Source organism: Leptonychotes weddellii, chromosome 5 (assembly GCF_054177405.1).
Source record: "Leptonychotes weddellii isolate Sample4059 chromosome 5, ASM5417740v2, whole genome shotgun sequence".
NCBI lineage: Eukaryota > Metazoa > Chordata > Mammalia > Carnivora > Phocidae > Leptonychotes > Leptonychotes weddellii.
Genome location: NC_138373.1, coordinates 142,290,455 through 142,313,438, shown reverse-complemented (window position 1 = coordinate 142,313,438; position 22,984 = coordinate 142,290,455). Strand labels below are relative to the sequence as shown.

At 34.3% G+C, this 22,984-nt stretch overlaps 1 protein-coding gene and 1 long non-coding RNA gene across 4 annotated transcripts in view; both read left to right on the top strand.

Annotated features, from left to right (window-relative positions):
• The window catches only part of NUP37 (nucleoporin 37), a 41,754-nt gene that overhangs the window by 5,624 nt on the left and 13,146 nt on the right, over nt 1-22,984 (top strand). For all 3 annotated transcript variants that reach the window (XM_031025914.2, XM_006731303.3, XM_081822299.1), the window contains exons 3-5: nt 4,080-4,204; nt 7,405-7,477; nt 9,025-9,119. In XM_031025914.2, the coding sequence (XP_030881774.1) occupies nt 4,080-4,204; nt 7,405-7,477; nt 9,025-9,119 (293 nt within the window). The remainder of the gene's footprint in view (nt 1-4,079; nt 4,205-7,404; nt 7,478-9,024; nt 9,120-22,984) is intronic.
• LOC145721889 (uncharacterized) lies at nt 16,539-21,416 on the top strand. The gene is made up of 2 exons (XR_014145884.1): nt 16,539-19,739; nt 21,246-21,416. It is a non-coding gene; the product is annotated as an uncharacterized LOC145721889 (long non-coding RNA).

The following is a 22,984-nucleotide window of genomic DNA, read 5'->3' as shown; positions in this document are numbered from 1 at the left end:
AGCAAGTTTTCCAAAGTATCTTAATTTCCTGCCTATACAATACTGCCTACACCCCAAAATAAACCCAAAATAGCGTTTGTCTCTGCCTATACCACACACACACACCCTGGCCTTTGAGTTGGCTCAGTGGCAGACATTGCTGCCAGGAAAAAAGGTTTCACTGGGAATACATAAAGCTCAAGCTATACAGTCCCTGGGATTTCTTGATCTCCATGGCCACCCAATAACTCCATATATACTTTGGGTAACAAATTACAGGACCTAATTGTCAACACTGTTGTTACAGTAGCAAAGTAATGGTTGTTTTGGTGGTAAAAACTTCATTTTTAGAAGATTGATTTGTCCAGTGTGGAAAAATAGATGTAACCCAAACTATGAAGTCAGCTATGAGTAGGCTCTTAACCTTATTTTAAAATTGCTTAGTGGTTGCTGCCTTGGCATATCTGGCTGTTAGCTGTACAGTTATACACACAGATTATGAAGTAATAAAATTTGACAGTGTTTTTCTTTCCTTGATAAGTACATTTCTATTTCCTGTTTTCATTTATGGAAAAACTTTTTGCTGTTAACTCTAAGTTTGAAATTTAAAGTTATTTTTCAAGGGGCATCTGAATTATGTAGAGAAAACCCATGTGCAATGTATTTGTGAAATGGCTTTGCTAGGATCCCAAAGACTAAAATTTTATCCTTGAAAAATCAACACATTCAATAGGATTCAATTAAGGTACAGATAAAACTGCATTTAGATTCAGGATGAATGGAATTCTTAGAACAGGCCTTCAGATAATATTCCTATCTATGTAGACATATGTATTCCATTAAATAAGTTTCACCTGCTCTGGATTTTTTTTCCCTGGTGATATTTTATAATTCTATAAACTTACAAAAGATAATTATAGTCACTTAATACAGAGGATTCCTTGGGAAAATTTGTCATGAAAAATTTTGCTGTAGTCTCTAGACCCAGTTAGGGTATTGACTTAAATAACAAACAATTTTTAAATTATAATATTTTAAGTTTATAAAAAGTATTTTAAAATATATGTTATCTATATAAGGTATAAAGAACAATAAAATAGATTCCTGGATGCCTGCTACCCAGCTTAAGAAATGGAACATTAGCAATTCCTTTGAATCCCTCTGGGTGTTCTTCCCTTACTGCCTTTCCTTCTCACCCCCAAGTGGTAACCATGTCTGAAATTTTGTGTTGTTGAGTTACCATATATGTAGGTGTTGCAAATGAGTATATTTTTCATGTCTCAAACTTTGTATTAATGAAATTATTCTGTATTATGTTCTTCTACAGTGTGTTGCTGTTAACATTGTATTTGTTAGATTCCTGCATGTCAGAATTCATTTGTTTTCGTTGTTGAATGGTATATTATGCAAATATACCATAATTAATCTGTCTATTCTTCCATTGGCTATTTGGGTTATTTTTAGTTTTTTATTCTTGAAAACATTGCCAATATGCATATTCTTATGTCTTCTGTTTGTGTTTTGTTACCTCCTTTCATTGTTTTCCTCCCTGATAATTTGGAGGTTGTGCATGCTGTTTCTCTTCTTTTAGTTGTTACCAAAGACACTTTAACATGCATACTTAATTAGACAAAGTCAAAATTAGTATCTTTAACTTCTTCATGAACAAAATAAGGATTTTTGGCTCTTGAACTACCATCACCCCCTTCAGACTTATATTAATGTCATATTTTAGTTCTCAGTTGTTTTTCTTTTCATTTTAACCCCAAACTGTTTTATAGGGCTAATATTTGTTTAGATTAACCCATCTGCTTGCCTTTGATTTTTTTACTCACTGTTCTTACATCTCAGGCCTTCCTTCTGGGGTCATTTTTCTTCACCTGAAAGCACATCCTTTACTACAAGAAAAAGTTCACTACTAAATTTTTTATATAAAGGGACAAATGGCCTAAATATTTTAGGTTTTTCCAGCCACTTACGGTACCTGTTGCAAATTATTCTTTGTTTTTTACAACTCCTTAAAAATATAAAAATGAGGGGGCACCTGGGTGGCTGAGTCAGTTAAGCGCCTGCCTTCGGCTCAGGTCATGATCCCAGGGTCCTGGGATCCAGCCCCACATAGGACTCCCTGCTCAGTGGGGAGCCTGCTTCCACCTCTCCTGCTCCCCCTGCTTGAGATCGCTCTCTCTCTCAAATAAATAAATCTTAAATATATATATATATTACATATGTATATATATATAAATGATTCTCAGTTCATGGGCTGTACAAAACCAAGCCATAGGCCAAATTTGGCCCAGTCGTAGTTTGCCACCCTCTGCTTTAGATCGTTTAGTGAGAATTTATTGATGCTTCAGTTTTGGTTTTTGTTTTTCTGAAAATATCTTTAATACAGCTTCATTCTTGAAAAACAGTTTTGTTGTGTTTATAGTCCTAAAGTTTTTTCTGTCATTGTTTTGAAGATCTTATTCCACTATCTTTATGCATTTGTTGTTTTGAGAAGTTTAGTGCCAAGAAGTCTATGGTGGTTCTAATTCTTTTATAGGAAATCTCTTGTATAGGAAACCTCTTTTTTTTCTGGCAGCTGTTGCTGAAATCCCCACCCTCGCCCTGCTTTCTTCTCCCTCCCTCCCTCCCTCTCTCCCTCAATATGTATATACACATACACACTATTATGTATCATGAGAGTTTGTGTGTGTATTCTGAAGTTGCACTATGTTATATCTGCCTGCAGATTTCTTTTTATTTAAGCTGCCTGGGGTGTATTGTTCTTTCTAAATACATATATTGGTGTCCATCATCAAGTATGGAGGATCCTTTGCCATTATCTCTTCAAATACTGCCTTTTTTCTCATTCCCTCTATTCTCTCCTCTACAACCCAAATAAGATACATGGTGGAACTTCTCACTGAATCCCTTTTAACTTTTTTTTTTTTTTTGGTCTTCTCTTTGCTCCATTCTGAGTAATTTTTTCAAATCTGTATCCCAGCTGCTCTAAGCGTTGATTTTTTTTTTCCATTGTGATATTTTAATCTAAAAGTTTTGTTTGGTTCTTTTTAAAATCTGCCTAATCATTTTTGGTAATCTCTTGTTGCTTACTCATACTTGTTGTGTTTGTGGTTCTTTGTTTTCACGTTTGAGTGCATGTGTGTAAGATCATATTTGATTGAACTATATCTGTGGGAACTTTTTGAGACCTGGGTAGGGGTAGTTCATCCAAAGAGAATTTGCCTTTGTCAGGTGCTCTGGGCCACTACCATACATATGACCATTTTGAAATCAGTTGTCATTTTCTGGAGCACATAATGTGAATTCAATCCCCAGACTCATGTTACGGCCAGCTAATGGTAGAGATTTCTCATAAGTGGCTTTTCTCTCTTAGCCTTCACCTAAGGTAGATATTTTGCGTGGCACTTTTGGTTTGGGTTTTTTTTTTTTTCCTACTTCCCCCTTAGAAGGATCTATGCAGAAGTCTCCAATCATCCTTCCTTGTGCAGGCACTAAACTTTGTCTTTTTGCCCTGCAAACTGAAGCTGTTAGTTTTAGGATGTGGACAGCTAGCTGCATTATATTATTTTTATAATGGGAAAGTTTTTCAGGTGATTATCCCTGTTTCCAGACCTAAATGACTCTTCAAAATTCATTTTTTTTCCTCATCTTCCCATGAAGATAAACTGAAATCATTTTAGTAGTACCAAAGCAGGTAAATAAACTGGCTTTAATTAAATATCTAAACCAGAATCCTATATCTAAAAGACTAAATTAACCAGATTGTATTAACATATTCATTATTCATAGTCCATAACAGATGAACAATTTGTAACATCTTACACATGTATAGTGCCATATATAATACTATGTGAAAATATGTTTACTGTTTGTTTTTAGTTGCCCTAGAGAGTTTTCCATGAGGCTTAGACAGTTTTAGCTATTTTTGTTGTCATTGTTAAGCGAACCAGTTAAATCTCAGTATCTAATCTGTTTTTGAACTTCTCAAAAGAATATATATGGCCTCCTGATAAAATCTTCATTATGGTAAAATCAGAGTATTATAGTGTTTGTTCTCATAACTTCTTAAAACATTTACTGTGTATGCTTAGGAGGAAGAAGCAGATATTGAAGGAATTCAATATAAAACACTACGAACGTTTCAGCATGGAGTCAGGGTCGATGGTATAGCTTGGAGCCCAGAAACTAGACTTGATTCATTGCCTCCAGTAATCAAGTAAGTTTAAAAATATTAAGTGCAGTATTTATTAATGTTCTTTGTTTTAAGTGATCTGAAGCCTTTGATCATAAGGACTTTTTTTTCCTCCACTTCCATTTTCCCCAATTTCAGTATTAGATATTTTAACATCGGCCATTATTTCATAACTTAGACTTATTATCTGAATTTGTGATTTAAATACGCAACATGGCAGTGATGCCTTGAGTATATGTTGGGGCCTGACTACAAAGCTCTTTACTTGAGTTTCACCTGAATCGTTTGAAGTCTACACAGATTCTTCACTGAGTTCACCACTTACTGAAAGTACAACTCTGTTGAAGTAAGTAAATTTGATTGAGTCATTAATGAACCTTACTGCTGCACACACAGGCCAATATCACATTTTCATGTTTGACAGTACATAAAACTGCAATTCTAATCCTTGGGCTTCAGTTTTTATGAAAACATTTGAAAAGAACAATTCCTTTTTGAGAAAAATCTTGACAATACCTGCTGAGGCCTTCTTCACAAAGGCAATATGTGTCAGGTTGTTTAATGTTTGTTCAAAACACTAACCTCGCTTCCACAGATACCAAATCTAAAAGATATGCCTTCTTTTAGTAAACAATATAGTAGCCTTACTGAGCTAACCTAATTTTTTTTAATTAAGGGATAATTCACGTATAGTGAAATTCTCAACTTCTGAGGGTACCATTTAACCAGTGTTGACATGCATACACGTGTATAACCCATATGCTGGTAATACATAACATTTCTGTCACTTCAGAAGGTTCTTTGTGCTCCTTCCCGGTCAATCCTTATACCCCATCTTCTGCTAAAGCAACCATTAATCTAATTTTCAGAAATTAGTTTTGCCTATTCAAGAACTTCATATAAGTGGAATCATACAGAATGTATTTTTTGTGCCTCATTTGTTGTTGTTGAGATTTATTCATGTTATAACTACTGGTGATTTCTTTTTATTTTTGAAAGGTATTCCATTACATGGAATAAATACCACTATTTGTTTATCCATTCTCCTCTAAATAGACACCAGGGCAGTTTCCAGTTTTTAGCTATTATGACTAAAGTTGCTGTGAGCACCCCTGTATACGGCTCTTAGTAGATACATGGTTTCATTTCTCTTAGGAGTAGAACTGCTGAATCAGAGGGTGGTTGAATGTTTTTTAACATTTTAAGAAAGTACCAGTTTCCGTGGTGGTTCTACCATTTTATATCCCCACCAATAATCTAGATATGTTCAACTTGCTCTACCAACTCTTCAATATTGTCAGTCTTTATTTTAGCCATTATGGTTGGGACCTCAGTGACATTTCCCTGATGATTCATGATTTTGAGCACTTTTTCATATGCATTCTATTTCCTATCTAAAGAATATTTGCCTACAACAAGATTGAAGATGTTCTCTTTTCTTCTAGAAGCTGTACAGGTTTTAGCTAACTGAATTTTGAATAACCCACACAACAGCACTTGTTAACATACGTATATCATTGTCAACAGCCAGTTTGCTGTTCATTTCCTTTTATATTAAAAAAAAGGTGTTCACAGAATCTGGAGCTAAACGAGTCAGTCTCTGCATTCTCTAGCAGATGTTGAAAGCTATATAGTCTTCCATGGTTCTGCTTGGTGCCTGTTTTCCTGTCCTCCTTTTAATGGATATGCTGTATTGTTTCATCTTTTTTGTTGTTGTTGCTTTTTGATAAGTGGTCTCAAATTTTCTTTAATTCTGCAAATATATATGATAAATTCAGAATATTAACCAGCCATCAATTTTAAAGACAGTATTTTTAGAACAAGCTGACAGCACAGTTTTGTTTTTAAATAAATTATATATTTTTGTTATAAAACTATATATTTACTATATCAAATTTGGACTATACAAAAATGTTTTTAAAAGCCGTCTCTACATTCAGTATCCTATTTTTTTCATAAATAACTTTACACAATTGTGACTAAACTATATTTGTATTTCTTATTTTACTTTACTTTTATATATATATATATATTACAAAGTAAATACTGTTTTTTTCATGACTAAAGATTGATCTATCAAGATGACTGAAGTATAACTTGGTGTCTATCTTATCATCATTAACTTTTAACTTACAGCTAGAAAGAATTCATTCCTAGTGTTTTATCTTTAGCATTTAGTTGTCTCAGTTCTACTCTCTCTCTGTTCATCCCCACTTGCTTTTCTTTACACTTGCTGGAAAGTAACTCTTCACCTTACTTATGTTCTCTGAGGCTTTATGGTTTAATTAAGGGATGGTGTAAATACACTTACCACATATAAACTCAAGCAGCAAAGTTTGGAGAAAAGTGGAACAACACAAGGTTTGCCATAAAGTTGTGTGTGTCTGTGTGTTTTTTTCTTTTAATAAGATTCTTTCATTATTTATTTATTTTTTTTAGTAAGTAATCTTTAACCCCTGTAAGTCCTTTGTTCTCTGATGTTTTTACTGAACTTGGCCTTACTTTTCTACTAATACTTTATAAACCTTTTTGCTTGAGATATTTCTTTTAAAAACCTTCTAAAGTAGCCTTTTTCTATTTTAGAAATGATATTTTGGAGAGAGATTTTTAAATGATTTCTTATGACGTAAGTATGAGGAGATCTACAGTAGGAGACCTCACATTAGTAATGTTCTTGTAGCAAGTCTGTTCTAAAGTTTCCTCTGAATGGGAAATATGAATACCCAAAACAGTAATGGGACAGATTCAAAGGAGAAGAATTAGGTAGATAAGCTTTGCTTTTTAGTTTTTCTTACCTTTTATTTGTATGTTATGAAATAGAGCATACATGCCAAAAAGTGCAAAAAAAGTACATGCGCAGTTTAACATGACTGTTGTAAAACAAACACCCATGTAATATCACCCAGATCAAGAAATCGAACATGCCCAGCACCCAAGGTCCCCCCTGTGCCCCTCTCTAATCAACCTTCTCCCTTCCTCTTAAAGATAATTAATCTCATGATTATTATGACAGTCATTTTCTTGCTTTTTAAATAGTTTTATTAGCTATGTATGCATCCCTAAAACAATATAATTTTTCCTACTTAAGAACTTTCATATAAGTGGAATAATATCCTTTTTTTGTCCTGCTTTGTTCACTTAACATTATGTATGTGAGATTCATCCTTCTTTCTGCTTGTAGCTCTGGTTATTGATTTGTGTTGATTTTGTTTTTTTACTTCCAGATTTTGTACTTCAGCTGCTGATATGAAAATAAGATTGTTTACTTCAGATCTTCAAGATAAAAATGAATACAAGGTATGTTCACAAATATAATTCATAACTCTTTATTTTAAAACATTATTTTTGCCTTTTTAATTGGATTTATCTCAATTTAAAATGACGTTTAATTAAAATATATAATTCGGGGCGCCTGGGTGGCTCAGTTGGTTAAGTGACTGCCTTCGGCCCAGGTCATGATCCTGGAGTCCCAAGATCAAGTGCCGCATCGGGCTCCCTGCTCAGCAGAGAGTCTGCTCCTCCCTCAGACCCTCCCCCCTCTCATGCTTTCTCTCTCTCTCATTCTCTCTCTCAAATAAATAAATAAAACCTAAAAAATAAAGTATATAAAGGACTACAGATTATAAATCTGATATCATTTAAATATTAGGTAGGCACAGCAAATGAGGGAGATTTAGAAATTCACATTCGGGTATAGTAGGAGTGTAATAGACATGAACACACATAGAGTTGAGAGTCAAACTTCAAGAGAACCAACGATCAGCGCAGCATATAAGGTAGGGTGGGGTTATAAAGCACTTAAGAGCACAGACACAGGAGCCAGACTGCCCAATTCTATCACGTTAAGAACAGTGTGACCGGTCAAGTTCCCAATTTCTTTGTGCTCTGTTCCTTATATGGGGATAATCATAGCATCTGTCTCATAGGGTTATGAGCATTGACTGAGGTAATTCCTATAAAATAGGTAGAACAATGTTTTGTACATAGTAAGTCCTATATATATGTTTTCTATTAGTATAATAAATAACCCTGTAAAATAAGAGAAAGACAAATACTATATGATCTCACTTACAGGTGGGATTTTAAAAAGCCAAACTCATAGAAACAGAGAGTAAAATGGTAGTTGCTGGGGGAAATGGGGAGATGTTGGTCAAAGAGTACCAAACTTCCAGTTATAAGATAAATAAGTTCTGGGAACCTAATGTGTAGCATAATGTGCATAGTTAGGGTTAGGGTTAGTATGGGTTATATATTTGAAAGTTGCTAAGAGAGTAGATCTTAAATGTTCTCACCACAAAACAAAAATGGATTTCTGGGTTGTTGTGATTATGGGCTTCTAATACTAACTTGTCTTCAGTGCTGGCAGTCACATTGAGGAAGTGATTAAAGACCTCATAAGGTGAAATCCATACTATATTTATTAGGCAGTGAGTGTGCAGAGCAGTAGGTATGAGTTAAAAATTTGAAGGGGCTCTGTTTCAGTGCAGTGCCCCTAGAAAGTTCTTCAAGCTTTAATTTTTATTTAAGCTTTATGTAATAAGAGAGGAGGTGAGATGAGGACAGGTACAGTAAAAAAGTATGTGTGTGTTTTTATAAGAAATGCATACTAGAAAAGAAAGATCAAGCTAATAGCAATGTGTTGAATGATCAGCTTCTTTCCAAGATAAACCTTCCAGAAAAGTGGGTGTATAAATCATGCTTTAAAAATAGCAGATTGCTTAAGAAATATTTATAGAAAAGGGAAGCATGCAGTGAAAGCTTTTAAGGCAGTGAAGTAAAAATATTAGGTGGAAATATTGTAGATTATTTTCCTGTATTCTTACGACCTTTTCCCCTTATGTCAGGTTTTAGAGGGCCATTCAGATTTCATTAATGGTTTGGTGTTTGATCCCAAAGAAGGCCAAGAAATTGCAAGTGTGAGTGATGATCATACCTGCAGGTATGTTGCTTATGTTAAAACCACATTTTTCAATTTTCATCCTATTTTAATGAGAATTACATTATAAAAATCACAAAAAATTTAACTTCTGTATATATTCCATAAAATGTTGTAAAAGATGCATACTTTATGTAAATTGTAAGCGTAGCACAAACGTGAGTTTCAAAACTGGTGACTTGAGTTCTCATCCCAGTTAATGGAAACTTCCCTCTCTGCCTCTTATTGTAGAGTTGTACATTTATCAAATGTAAATATATATTGTGTCAAATTCTCCAATATTGTGTAAGATCAATAAGATGATAAAAGGCAATTGCCGTATTGTCAAGTTATTTCACAGATCCTGTCTGATAAGTTAATGTTTAAAAATCAATTGCAAATCTCATTTGCTAAAGTAAGACTCAAAGGAAATTTCCTGTTTTGACAAATTTGGAAGTCTCTATATAAGGTTTTCTGTAGATGTAATGCACTTCAATATCCTGTTCTTCAACCCCACCCCTAGTTTGGAATGGATGAGATAGCTATGACATTTTTAATAGTGCCTAAAGCTCGAGAATATCACAAGTAAAGAGCAAGATAAAGAGCAAGAGTAGGAGGTAGAAATAAGCTGAGGAGTCAGGAGTGAAATGAGGGAATTCTATAGGAGTGCCAATTGCTTCATTTGCTTTAACAGTACTGTGAGGAAAAAAAAAAAAAAAACCACGGCTCTGCTATTTTACATAATTTTAATGTTTGATAAGACTATGACAAAATCATTAGTATTCATAAATACTTGTATACATATAAAACCATTAAATATGTGTCCTTTCACACTGGAAGTAAAGCCACTGGCTACTTTTTAAATTTTAATCATAATAGCTCATCTTTCTAAAGTTATAGAGTCATAGGCCATTATTCTTTATGTACTGCCTGTTAAAATTTTCATGTCAAGGACATGAAAGATTTACATGCCATTAAGATTTTAGGGCCTCGAGTGTTACAAAACCAAGTTGTATAGAGAACTGAAGAGTGAATGGGACCATTTTTAAGGTAAAAGTTAGGTTAGATCACTAGATATAAATAATGACATTTTAGTTCTCTAACTCATGGACTTTCCTAATCACAAGCATTTGGAATAATGAAACCTGAGAAGAGGGAAAATGAGTGTCTTTGCAAGCCAAGGAATAGCCTGTGAATAGTGAACAATAGCCAGAGACCTGGGATTACATTCAGTGGTCTGATTACTTTTTTCTTGTAGTAGAATTTTGGGTTTTTGTAGACTAGTAAAATTGTCCTAAAATTTTAGGATTGACAAAGGGTTGCCAACTTTTTATTTTGTCAAGTAATAAGAATTTTAAAAGGTCTCCTGCCTTCTATTATTACCATCATTTTATGAAAGTAAGAACTTTATTACTCTAAAAAGGAGAAAGGCTTAGCTTCAAAGTAAGTCCTTTAAATAAATACAACTTTTTTAAAAAACTTACTGTGTTGTCCCTGATTGCCTTATTTTGCTATGTGGTTGATGATGTTATTGTTCAGCAAATACTTACTCTCCCTCGCCCTTCCTATGGAAGGAGGAGATTTTCCTCACACCATTGGGCTTAGCCATGTGACTTGTTTAGGCCAACACAATGTTAGCAGTTATGTTGCAAACAGGTATTTAAACGATTTACCTGGTTTGTCTTAACCTACTGTCCTCTGTCTTCTATAAGATGAGCATGTCTAGATAGCTACTGGTCCCACAATGAGAAACGCATGGAACAAATATGGACCCATCTGGCATTAAGAAATAGAGCTTCCCACAGACTCATGAGCAAGAAATTTATGCTTATTTTTGTAAGCCACTGAGGTATAGGGGTTGATAACATTTTAGCAATAGCTGGGGAGCTAAATTTAGAATTCATCAGCTTAGTTCGCCAAACAGAGGTAAAGGACAGTTCTGATTGCCATTAAAGTCAAACCTCTTGGGCCAAAAGCAATATAGATAAGACTTTTAAAAGAAATAGCATAAATCGAGAAGTTTAAGGAAGAATAGTGGGTATCATACACTTTCATAGTAACAAAGGAAAGAAGGAATTCTGAGAAGACTACAAGAGAAAAACATTTCAGTATAACTGTCTTCATTAATTCAAAGTATAGAATTGCCAAGTTACTAATAACTTTGACCACAGTGGAATAAACTAGAAGTCAGTAACAGAAGAAAAATTGAAAAATCTACAAATATGTGGAAATTAAATATCAACCTATAAACAAAGAAGAAGAAATCATAGGGAAATTAGAAAATACTCTGAGATAAGTAAAAACGAATACACAACAAAATTTATAGGATGCAGCAAAACAATGCTCAGAGGGAAATTATGTCTGTAAACACCTACATTAAAAAAGAAGGGGAAAAAAAAGAATAACTTGAATCAGTAACCTCAGTTTACACCTTAAAGGAGCTAGAAAAAGAACAAAAGAAACCCAAAGGTAGCAGAAGAAGGAAAATAAAGATTACAGAAGAGATAAACAAAACAGAAATAGAAAATTATAGAGAATCGATGACACCAAAAGTTGGTTCATATAACAAAATTGGCAAACCTTTGACTAGACAGAATGCTCCAGTTTAGTAAAATCAGAAAAAGTGGGACATTACTACCAACCTTACAGAAATAAAAAAGATTTTAAGAGTGTATTATAAACAGTTACACACCAACAAATTCACCTAGATGAAATGGTAAATTCCCAGAAACACAAAAGTCCCAAAACTCAAGAAAAAGCAAGAAAATCTGAATAGACCTATAACAAAGAGATTGAGTCAGTAACCAAAAACTTCCCGACAAAGAAAGCCCAGGACAAAATGCTTCACTTGTGAATTCTACCAAATATTTAAAGAAGAATCAATACCAATCTCTCAAATGCTTCTGGATAATAGAAGAGGGAACATTTTCTAAGTCATTCTATGATGCCAGCATTATCTTGATACCAAAGGCATCACAAGAGAACTGCAAACCAACATCCCTTACAAATATCGATGAAAAAAATACTGAACAATATCTATTTAAAACTAGAAAGCTCTTAGAAGATAACATAGGGGCAAATCTTTATGACCTTGGATCTGGCAGTGGTTTCTTAGATATGACACCAAAGGTGAATATAACAACAACAAAATAGATATAAATTGGACTTCATCAAAATTTAAAGCTTTGAGCATCAGAGGACACTGTCAAAGAGTAAAAGGAACTCAAAGAATGGGAGAAGATATTTGCAAATCATAACTGATAAGGGTCTCGTCCAAAATATATGAAGAACTCTTAAAATGAACATTAAAAAGACAAAAGACAACCCAGATAGAATTGCTGGGTCATTATATTGTACACTTAAAATTAATATAACACTATATGCTAATTTTGCTTCAATAAAATAAAGACAAAATGGACAAAGGACTTGAATAGACAGTTCTCCAGAAAAGATAGAACCAACGAGTACATGAAAAGATGCTGAATGTCATTAGTCATTAAGGAGATGCAAATCACAAGCATAATGAAATATTGCTTCACACTCACAAGGATAGATAAAAACAAAAGTAGAAAGTAACAAGTGCTGGGAAAAGTGTGAAGAAATTGGAACCTTCATGCTCTGCTGGTGGGAATGTAAAATGGTATAGACACTGTGGAAACATTTTGGCAATTTCCTCAAACAGTTAAACATGTGACCCAGCAATTCTACTCTGAGGTGTATATTCAAAAGAATTAAAAACAGGTGTTCTGGGGCGCCTGCGTGGCCCAGCCGTTAAGTGTCTGCCTTCAGCTCAGGTCACGATCCCAGAGCCCCGCATCGGGCTCCCTGCTCGGCGGGAAGCCTGCTTCTCCCTCTCCCACTCCCCCTGCTTGTGTTCCCTCTCTCGCGGTCTCTCTCTGTGTCAAATAAAATCTTTAAAAAAAAAAAAGGTGCTCAAAGAAAAATTTACAAAGGAATATTCCTAGCAGCACTCTTCACAATAGCCAAAAGGTAGAAACAACCCAAATGTCCATCAACAAATGGGTAGATTAACAAAATGTGGTATATCCATATTTTGAAATACTATTCAGCTATAAAAAGGAATGAAGTACAGATACATGCTACAAAATGGATGAAACTTAAAAAACATTAGGCTAAGCAAAAGAAGGTAAATGTAAAATATTCTCTGATTCCATTTATATAAAATCTCCAGAATAAGCAAATCCATAGAGACAGGACACACATTAGTAATGTTCAAAAGCAAACATTAGTGGCCAGCAATAGTGGGGGTGGGAGGGAATAGGAGTGACTGCTCAATGGGTATAGTGTTCCCCTTTGGGATAATCAGAATGTTCTAGAACTAGAGAGTGGTGATGGTTCCATAGCATTGTGAATGTACTAAGTGGCCCTGAATTGTGCCGTGTAAAGTGGTTAAAATGGTGAGTAAAATAAAATAAGTGAATAAAATGTCAATAAAATTTTTTAAATACTAAGCTTTATTATGTAAAATATTATAGTCTGTACAAAGGAATATTACATTACATACATAACAAAAGAGACTATATAATAGCAGCAGGATTATAATATGGATTCTTAAAATTTTGTACTAGAAAGAACAGAAGAAATATTTCTCTGACTCAGTGCCAACTTAAAATAATTTTTAAAATAAATATATTTTGATCTATACATATTTTCTACTGTTTGACTTTGTCATTTCCAAGAGAGACACAATATTATAATTAGCTAGATTTATGGCCTTAGGGACATCTTTTCAAAACAATCTATCCCCTGAACAGGTTCATAAGAGTTATGTATTTTATTTAAATTGCTAAACTCTAAATCAGGATGAAGATAGTTCTTACTTATACTAGTATGTTAATCTATGGATTAAAAAATTGTCACTTGTTTATCTCGTTATAAAGAACAAATAAATGGGGCACCTGGGTGACTCAGTTGGTTAAGCGACTGCCTTTGGCTCAGGTCATGATCCTGGAGTCCCGGGATCGAGTCCCACATTGGACTCCCTGCTCAGCGGGGAGTCTGCTTCTCCCTCTGACCCTCCCCCCTCTCATGCTCTCTCTCTCATTCTCTCTCTCAAATAAATAAATAAAAAATCTTAAAAAAAAAAAAAGAACAAATAAATGTATTGAGAATAAATTAATCTATAGACTAGTTCGTTCAGTCAGCAAATAATCAAACATCTCCTGTGTACCAGGCACTGTGCTAGGTACTCAGTCATCACTGACTTATTTTTTTTTTCTTTCTTTCTTTGGAGTGTTGGGACGGTAGGGGAAAGAGGAGAGGAAGGGCAGGGAGAATCACTGACTTAGTTTTAAACCTGTGAATAATCATTTCAGAACAATTTCAGGCTTCTCCAAGACTGACAAAGGTATTTTATTTTGTATAAATGAATTACAATATTGTTTTTAATATTTATTTATTTATTTGAGTGAAATAGAGATAGTGAGAGAGAGCACAAGCAGGAAGGAGGGAGAGAAGCAGACTCCCCGCTGAGCAGGGAGCCTGATGCGGGGCTCAATCCCAGGACCCTGGGATCATGACCTGAGCCGAAGGCAGACGCTTAACCAACTGAGCCACCCAGGTGCCCAAATGAATTACAATATTAATAAGCAAAGTATTACTAAACATTTTATTGAGTGCTTTACTGTATGTTAACCATCACTCTAATTACCTTACCTATGTAAATTTAATTAATTTTTACAACAACTCTGAGATAAGTACTGTTTTATGCTCATTTTACATGATAGGGATACTGAGAGGCTAAGTAATTTGTGGAAAGGGATAGAGCTGCTGTTAAGTAGAGGAACAGGCATATCAGGCAGTCTGGCCCTAGTACCTGCATTCACCTGCCTGAGTGACTATTTTCAAGTTTATTCTGAGAAGATGGTATTCATATCTAAAAATATTTTAGATCTTTCTTACTTCTCTATATTCTGTAATATAACTTCATTAATTCAAACTGTGAATCAGGGTGTTACTCATAGTCTGAAATGTTATAGAAGATGATAAATTTTATCTAAGCTTCCATGTAGTTTTAGTATTCTGTGATCTATGCAAGTTTATAAGAAAATCAAGTTCTCATTTAAGTTAGCAGTTCCTTATCAGGCCTAATATCCCCCTTTTAAAATATTTTATAATGCCAGCTGTACAGTCTTAAACTCACGAAAATATAAGCTATCAAAGTATAAAACCATCAGAAATAATTTTAGTACCTTAATTGTACTATACGTTTCTATAAAAAGAAAACAATGTTATAGAATAACATTGCAGTGTGTGTATACTCAGTATACTTACGTATACTACATTAATAAGACATAGTGAGATAGTCTTTGTCCCTCTTTACAATGAATAAAGTTGAATATGAGAAATATAAGATGACAGGAAAATGGAAGGCAGAGGCAAGGCTGCCAGTGCAGTTTCAGGGATATGGTTTGCATAAGGTACAATGTCAATAGTGCCATCTGGAGTTCTGCAGTGTCATAGCCCTGAGTAAAGCTATGGTTATTAGAATAAAACTCATGTCAGTAGTAATAGAAAAAAATGAAAGAGGGATATAACGTTTCAAAGTAGAAATAACACAAGACAAATTATAGAATGTCAAGTTGAAAAACTAAGGAAGGGTAACATTCTTGCAAATCAGTCAGTTTTTATATGGATAATATCAGAATAATTCACTGTTATGCCATGTGATGGAATACTAACAAAGGTTGCAAAAAGTATATCTTCTATCTTGAAACACCCCCACCTTTTGACGTATTTCTAAATTTCATTCTCATTTAATGAATCAATCCATTTAATCTTCAAAAACCTTATGTGGTAGGTTTTCTTGTTATTCCTTTTACGTAGAGGGGAATTCCAATTCCAATCTAGCTTACTCATTATGCTGTTTCTACTTTAACACTCTTAAGTTTTAGTCTTTTTATATTATTGAAAAGGCAGATATTCAGATTACCTGTGTGTTCTGATCAAAAGCAAACATTATGTAGGGCTTAATAAAATGGATAGAAATGTAGTTAGAGTCATGTCTACAGAAGTGTTATCTTTTGCTTGTGAAGAATTTATAATTTTTGAGATACCTTTGCTAAAACATTCTAGTACCAGTTCTTGAAATGAAGATGTCATGTTCCTTCTTCATCCTTCATTAGCCCAGTTTATAGATGAGGAAGAAGAGTAAAGAGAAACAGACTTCTGTAGAGGATAAGGAAAATTATTCTAGAGGAGACCGCTCTGGCCTGTGCACTAATAAAGTATTTTACAGGGTCAGCCTTGTTTTACCGCCTTAGCGTCATTACAGCATCTAGAAGGATGCCCTTGTGGCAGGTACTCAGTGAGTGGGCAAAGGAACGAATACCAGTCTGTACCTGTCACAGCATCTTGCCACCACCAAACAAAGCATCTGACAGGAGATGTGTTTAAGAAAAATCCGCAGGTAAATCATGGCACTGCTAGCCATTCAGCCTTATGTTTGATACCATTTCTTTTGTGGTCCCTCATCGTGTCCACCATATTCAAATACATATGCATACGTACATAGACATGTATGTATATGCATATGCACAGGGAGATGTCAGTACCGGTGTTCATAATTATGACCCAGCATTATCGAAAGAAGGTTAAAATTATTATAATATTTGAGAAGTAAATAAGTGCATATTCATTTAGAAAAACTAACTATCCCATACCTCCAAAAGAAGGTAAAAATGGTATTTAAGTATTTGATAGGTTAAGCTTATTATTTTAAAAACTCACTAACACAGAACATCTTATTCCCAGTCAGTGCCAAATAACAGATGTTCTTGTATATTAAAAACAGTACCGTTCTGTAAGAACAAGTCAGATCAACAAGTATTTATTAAACATGTTTAGTATAGCCAACATTTAGTACTTTGGGAGATATAAAAGAAATAGAAGACCCAGTACTCACTGTAACTACAAAGAATGTCAGAAGTAAATCCCTTTCCTCTTCCCCCCCCAATAGTCTTTTTAAATATTAGATAAAATTTATGGTGAAGGAAAATTGGCTTCTAGAAACCAAGGAATTCTTAGTTTAAGACTGAAATAATAGAAACATGTAATGTGCTATTCATTTTGTCTATAAAACATGGGATATTAGTAGCTGTCATGTTCTAGCTGTCATCATTTTTAAAAAGAATGGGAGAGGGGTAGCATATAAAAAATAAGATTTTTTTTTTTTAGGAATATAATCAAATCATTGGATAAGGGTATACTAAATTACCTAAGATATTCACCAAGCCAGTTGTACTGTTTTTTGAAAAATTGTACAAGAGGAAAAAGAATGTTTATCAAATGTCTTCTGTGTACCCCATGCTAGCCAAGTTCTTTCCATATTACCATTGTTCATGTACATTTGATAGTCTTCAAAATCCATAGCTAAGATGGAGTGCTCCGACACCACCCCCACCCCAACGGGGATCACAAAATATGTGATTTATTTTAAAAATAGTCCTTGCAGGAAACAGAGAGAAGGGGACTGAGAACCAAGCGTTCCTTGGGAGGTTAATCCCTCTTCAGGAGCAAATAAACTGTGCCTAAATAATTCCAGGTACAAAGTGAAATCAGGAGAGTTTATATTCTTTATTATAATGTTATGGTTAAATAATTGCAGAAATAAAATTCTCTGCTTATCATCTAAAATTCTGTGTAATTTTTGTAACATTTTGAATCAAGATCAATTATTGCAGTTATAACAAGAGCTTTAAGAATGGGATAAATAAAGTTTGTGTTGGGTTTGGTAGTAGTTTACCTCCAATGAATGGAATGTAAGGATTCTGTGTCTTTATAAGTACTATCCAAAACTTATACTAAAATCTGTTGATCACATTTGCAGACCTTTTTTAATTCAATGCAGTGAAATAGTCTGTTAATGCAAGATTATAATAGAGTAAAAGTTTTAAAGTGATGCAAGATTTTTCTAAATTTTTATATGATTGTGTACTAGTCACACTATGTAATATTCAACTCTTTGTTCTCTCTCATGTCCCCTCGTAGATGAAATACAAAACCAGTATTTCATAAAGTGTATTACCGTATCAGTGATTGCAGTAATTTAAGCTTGTTTTATGTGGCCCTCGTGTGGTTGCAGTAAGTGAATTGTATAAATGAGAATCAGATCCATAAACATCTTTCAGGTTTATTTTGAAAGCTCGTTTATGTCACTAATAAGGACTACTTTCCCTCATTTACAACATAAGAGTCAAATTTTAGGTTATAAAATATATCAAAATTTTTCTTGGAAATAATGAAATGCTAATATTTCCTGGATAATATTACTGGTGTTTATGTTAGTTAAAGGGAAGGTCCTTTTACTCTGAATTCCTTGAAGATGAAATCATTATATATGATCTGTTTGAAAACTACCATATGGTATTTCTTTGCAGTTGAGAGTTTAATTTTGAGGTTTATTTTTAAATATGACAAAATTTCTCACAACTCCTATCCTTCAAAAATCTATCTATGTAAGTTGTTAATTATCCCCTGGGGCAACCTCAGCTAGTTTTTCACCTCTGTGATGATAAACTTGTAGTCTCTGCTGAATTTGTTTATAATTTCAAGGAAACAAAATGAAGCAACAACATGTGAGCTTGTAAGATTTTTTTTTTTAAAGATTTTATTTATTTATTTGAGAGAGAGAGAATGAGAGAGAGCACATGAGAAGGGGGAGGGTCAGAGGGAGAAGCAGACTCCCTGCCGAGCAGGGAGCCCGATGCGGGACTCGATCCAGGGACTCCAGGATCATGACCTGAGCCGAAAGCAGTTGCTCAACCAACTGAGCCACCCAAGCGCCTTGAGCTTGTAAGACTTTTTTAACTCTTCTAAGGCTTTGTGAAGATTTACAATAGTAGATTATTTTATGTATGGTATAGTTGGTTTATTAGTGTTATGTTTGAAACAGGCCTCCTTTGTCTCCCCTCTAAAACACCCACAGCCTTTGATTATTGACTCTATTTTTGACTCATTATTTTTTGTTATTGAAGGATCAAATAATAAGCAAATGCAATTATCTCTCATTTTCCTCCTTATAATTCTTACACTCAAGTCAATAAAATTTCTGGTAATCCATTTCTTTTATCATTAATAGTAGTACATTAATACCACTTGGTTAGTAGTCTCTAGCATTTAAAAAGACAAAGCAAAATTAGGCTAATGTTATTTCTCAATATATGTGAAATACTGACACATACTGAAAGTACCCTATACAAAATTCTTATTTTATACTATTATGCCATTTTGTGAAAAGCTTTTGCCCAGCTGACAAAGTTTATTTATTCACCACACTAACCTATCATACCCACTGTCAAGATTTGCCCATCTAATCCCTAGATTTGTGCCTTCAATAATGTGGTTTCCCACCTCTGAACTCCTTTTGCACCTAAAACCAGACATTTTAGCCCTAAATTACTTTGTGATTTGTTTCACTTCTTCCTAATTCTACATTCACTTACTAAGGAAATATACTGTTTTCCCTTTTTTTTTTTTAATTATCCAGAACGTAACGAGTGACTTAGCGATCGATTATTTGGAAATGGGAAGGGAAGATCTTCATTTTATTATCACAAAACTCAATGAAGAAAGTGTTTGTTGTCTAAGAATATTGGAAGACCCTTTCTTGCACCCAGTAACATTGTAAAATACCTCCCGTTCCTTTTTTTTCTTGCTTTCATATTTAATTAATCAGTAGTGATTCATGTGATCCAGTCAAGTCTCTTAGAAAGATTACAGTTAGTATTTTTTGCTTTACTGGTTAGAGAAGGCCAAATGGATACAGATGTGTCATTTAATGTCATCCATTCCTTCTTTTTTCTGTGTTGTCAGAAACATTTGGTAGCAGAAATTTCCTTCTACAGTGAACTCCTTAACAGACAATGAGATGCCAATAAAAAATGGAGAACAAATAAAAAGAGCAGAGTATTACCCAGGAAATTTCCTTTCAAATCCTTAAAGGGAACATCTCCCTCTATTAATTGTCAATTTAAAAGACCCTTGAGAATATCTAGGATATCTCCAGTATGCCAACACCCAATTTATGGGACCTTTTTATTGATTGAATAGGACAATTACATTTAAATACCATATGGTAGGGATACTTAATGTTCTGAAGAGCACTCAGCCTGAAATGAGGCAATAATTTTAACAATTAACTACCAAAAGTAAAGTGTAATTCATAATCTTAGATCTGGACAGCTCTCCATCTGTACATTTTACAGCTAAAATCTAAGAGTTCAACTTAGGACCACAGAGTTGGGAGGGCTGGAGGTGTTTGTTATAATTATAGTCAAACTGGGTCAAAACTGTCATTTATTTTATTTTACTTCAAGTACTATCTGTACTTTAGTGCTCTTTGATTTAATCTATAGTATTGACTTAATATGTCAGTAAATTAATTTTACCTTAAATCTTTTTATTTGAAATTTCCCTTGCAAACATTTAAATAGGTATATGGTGTATTTCATATAGCTCCTGATTTTTGGTCAAGATAATTTAATTTGGGGGCGCCTGGGTGACTCAGTCATTAAGCATCTGCCTTCGGCTCAGGTCATGATCCCAGGGTCCTGGGATCGAGCCCTGCATCAGGCTCCCCACTCCACAGGAAGCCTGTTTCTCCCTTTCCCACTCCCCCTGCTTGTGTTCCCTCTCTCTCTGTGTCTCTCTCTGTCAAATAAATAAAATCTTTAAAAAAAAAACATAATTTAATTTGACGTTATACTTCTATAATCTATTATCTTTCCATGTGCTTGATTATGTCTATTAAGAAGGCTATGAATCGAGCACCTGGGTGGCTCAGATGGTTAAGCTTCTGCCTTCGGCTCAGGTCATGAACCCAGGATCCTGGGATCGAGCCCCACATTGGACTCTGCTCAGCGGGGAGCCTGCTTCTCCTTCTGCCTCTCTCTCTCTCTCTCTATCTCTATCTCTTATGAATAAATAAATAAAATCTTTAAAAAAAAAAAAGAAGGCTATGAATCCTTACAGCTTTTCTTTTTTTGTGACATACCACTTCCCTGAAAAGTATGCTTCTGTGGTTGTAATTAACTTTAAGTAGTTTTATTCATTATAAACAAATTAATTAGCAATAAATTTGAAAATATTAATTTGAATTTTCAAATTTATTATTTTTTTTTCCTGTTACAGTAGAAACTCTCTTATCTGACATGGTCTAAACCTATAGTTCGTTAAATAATCAAAAAGTCAGTAAACTCAACCAACAAAACTAAAAGACAACCTACCAAATGGGAGAAGATATTTGCAAATGACACATCTGATAAAGGGATCATATCCAAAATATATAAAGAACTTATACAGCTCAGCAGCAAAAAAAACAATCCAGTTAAAAATGGGCAGTAGACATGAAGAGACATTTCTCCAAAGAAGACATTCAGGTGGCCAACGGACACATGAAAAGATACTCAGCATTACTCAGCATCAAGGAAATGTAAATCAGAACCACAATGAGATAACACCTTACACCTGTCAGAATAGCTAAAATCAAAAACTCAAGAAACAAGAAGTGTTGGCAAGGATGTGGGGGAAAAAGAACCCTCATGCACTGTGGGTAGGAATGCAAACTGCTACAGCCACTGTGGAAGACAGTATGGAGGTTCCTCAAAAAATTAGAAATAAAACTGTCCTACAATCCAGGAATCACACTACTGGGTATTTACCCAAAGAATATAAAAGCACTAATTTGAAAAGATATATGCACCCCTTTGTTTATTGCAGCATTTTTTACAATAGCCAAACTATGGAAGCAGGCCAAGTGTCCGTCAATAAATGAATGGATAAAGAAGATGTGTGTGTACATGTGTATATGTATAATATATATATTGTACATGGAGCTGGAGAATATAGTACTAAGCAAAATAAGTCAGAGAAAGACGAATACCATATGATTTCACTTATATATGGAATTTAAGAAGCAAAACAAATAGGGCGCCTGGGTGGCTCAGTTGGTTAAGCAACTGCCTTCCGCTCAGGTCATGATCCTGGAGTCCCGGGATTGAGTCCCGCATCGGGCTCCCTGCTCAGCAAGGAGTCTGCTTCTCCCTCTCCCGCTCCCCCCTCTTGTGCTCTCTCTCTCACTCTCTCTCTCAAATAAATAAATAAAATCTTAAAAAAAAAAAAAAAGGCAAAACAATTAAACGAAGTGGGTAAAAAGTGAGAGAGAGACAAACCAAGAATCAGATCCTTAACTACAGAGAACAAACTGATAGTTACCAGAGGGGAGGTGGGTGGGGGATGGATGAAATAGGTAAGGGAGATTAAGAGTATACTTATCTTGATGAGCACTGAGTAATATATGAACTATTGAATCACTATTGTATACCTGAAACTAATATAACACTGTATATTAACTACATTGGAATTAAAATTTAATTAATTAAACTGATCTAGTCTAAAAATGTGAGTTAACTCAGGAAATCATTTTAAGAGACTGTCTATCCACCTTATTTTAATATACAACATATGGATGAAAATTTACCAATGTGCTAATTGCCGATTTTTTAATTTTAGACCAAGACCTTTATTTTTCTGTAATTTATGAGTCTGTTGACGAGCACTGGACCTTTTTTTGCATGAACCACACCCATAATAGTGTCTATAGTGAAAACATTTGCTAAGTATTCTTAATTCAAATATATCTAGACTTTTTACTTTGATTGCTTAATCTTTTGTAACTGACACACCTTCCTAATTTAAGAGCAATTTTAAGTTAGAAATTTACCTTTAGTTAGTTGCCATCAACTTAGTTTCATTGAAATAGCTCTTTCACATTCATATTCTATCAGCTTACATAATACTTATTGTGTAATTATACTAATAAATAGGCATGGGTTTTACACCCCTTACAGTGGTTTACTAAGCAAAAAAAA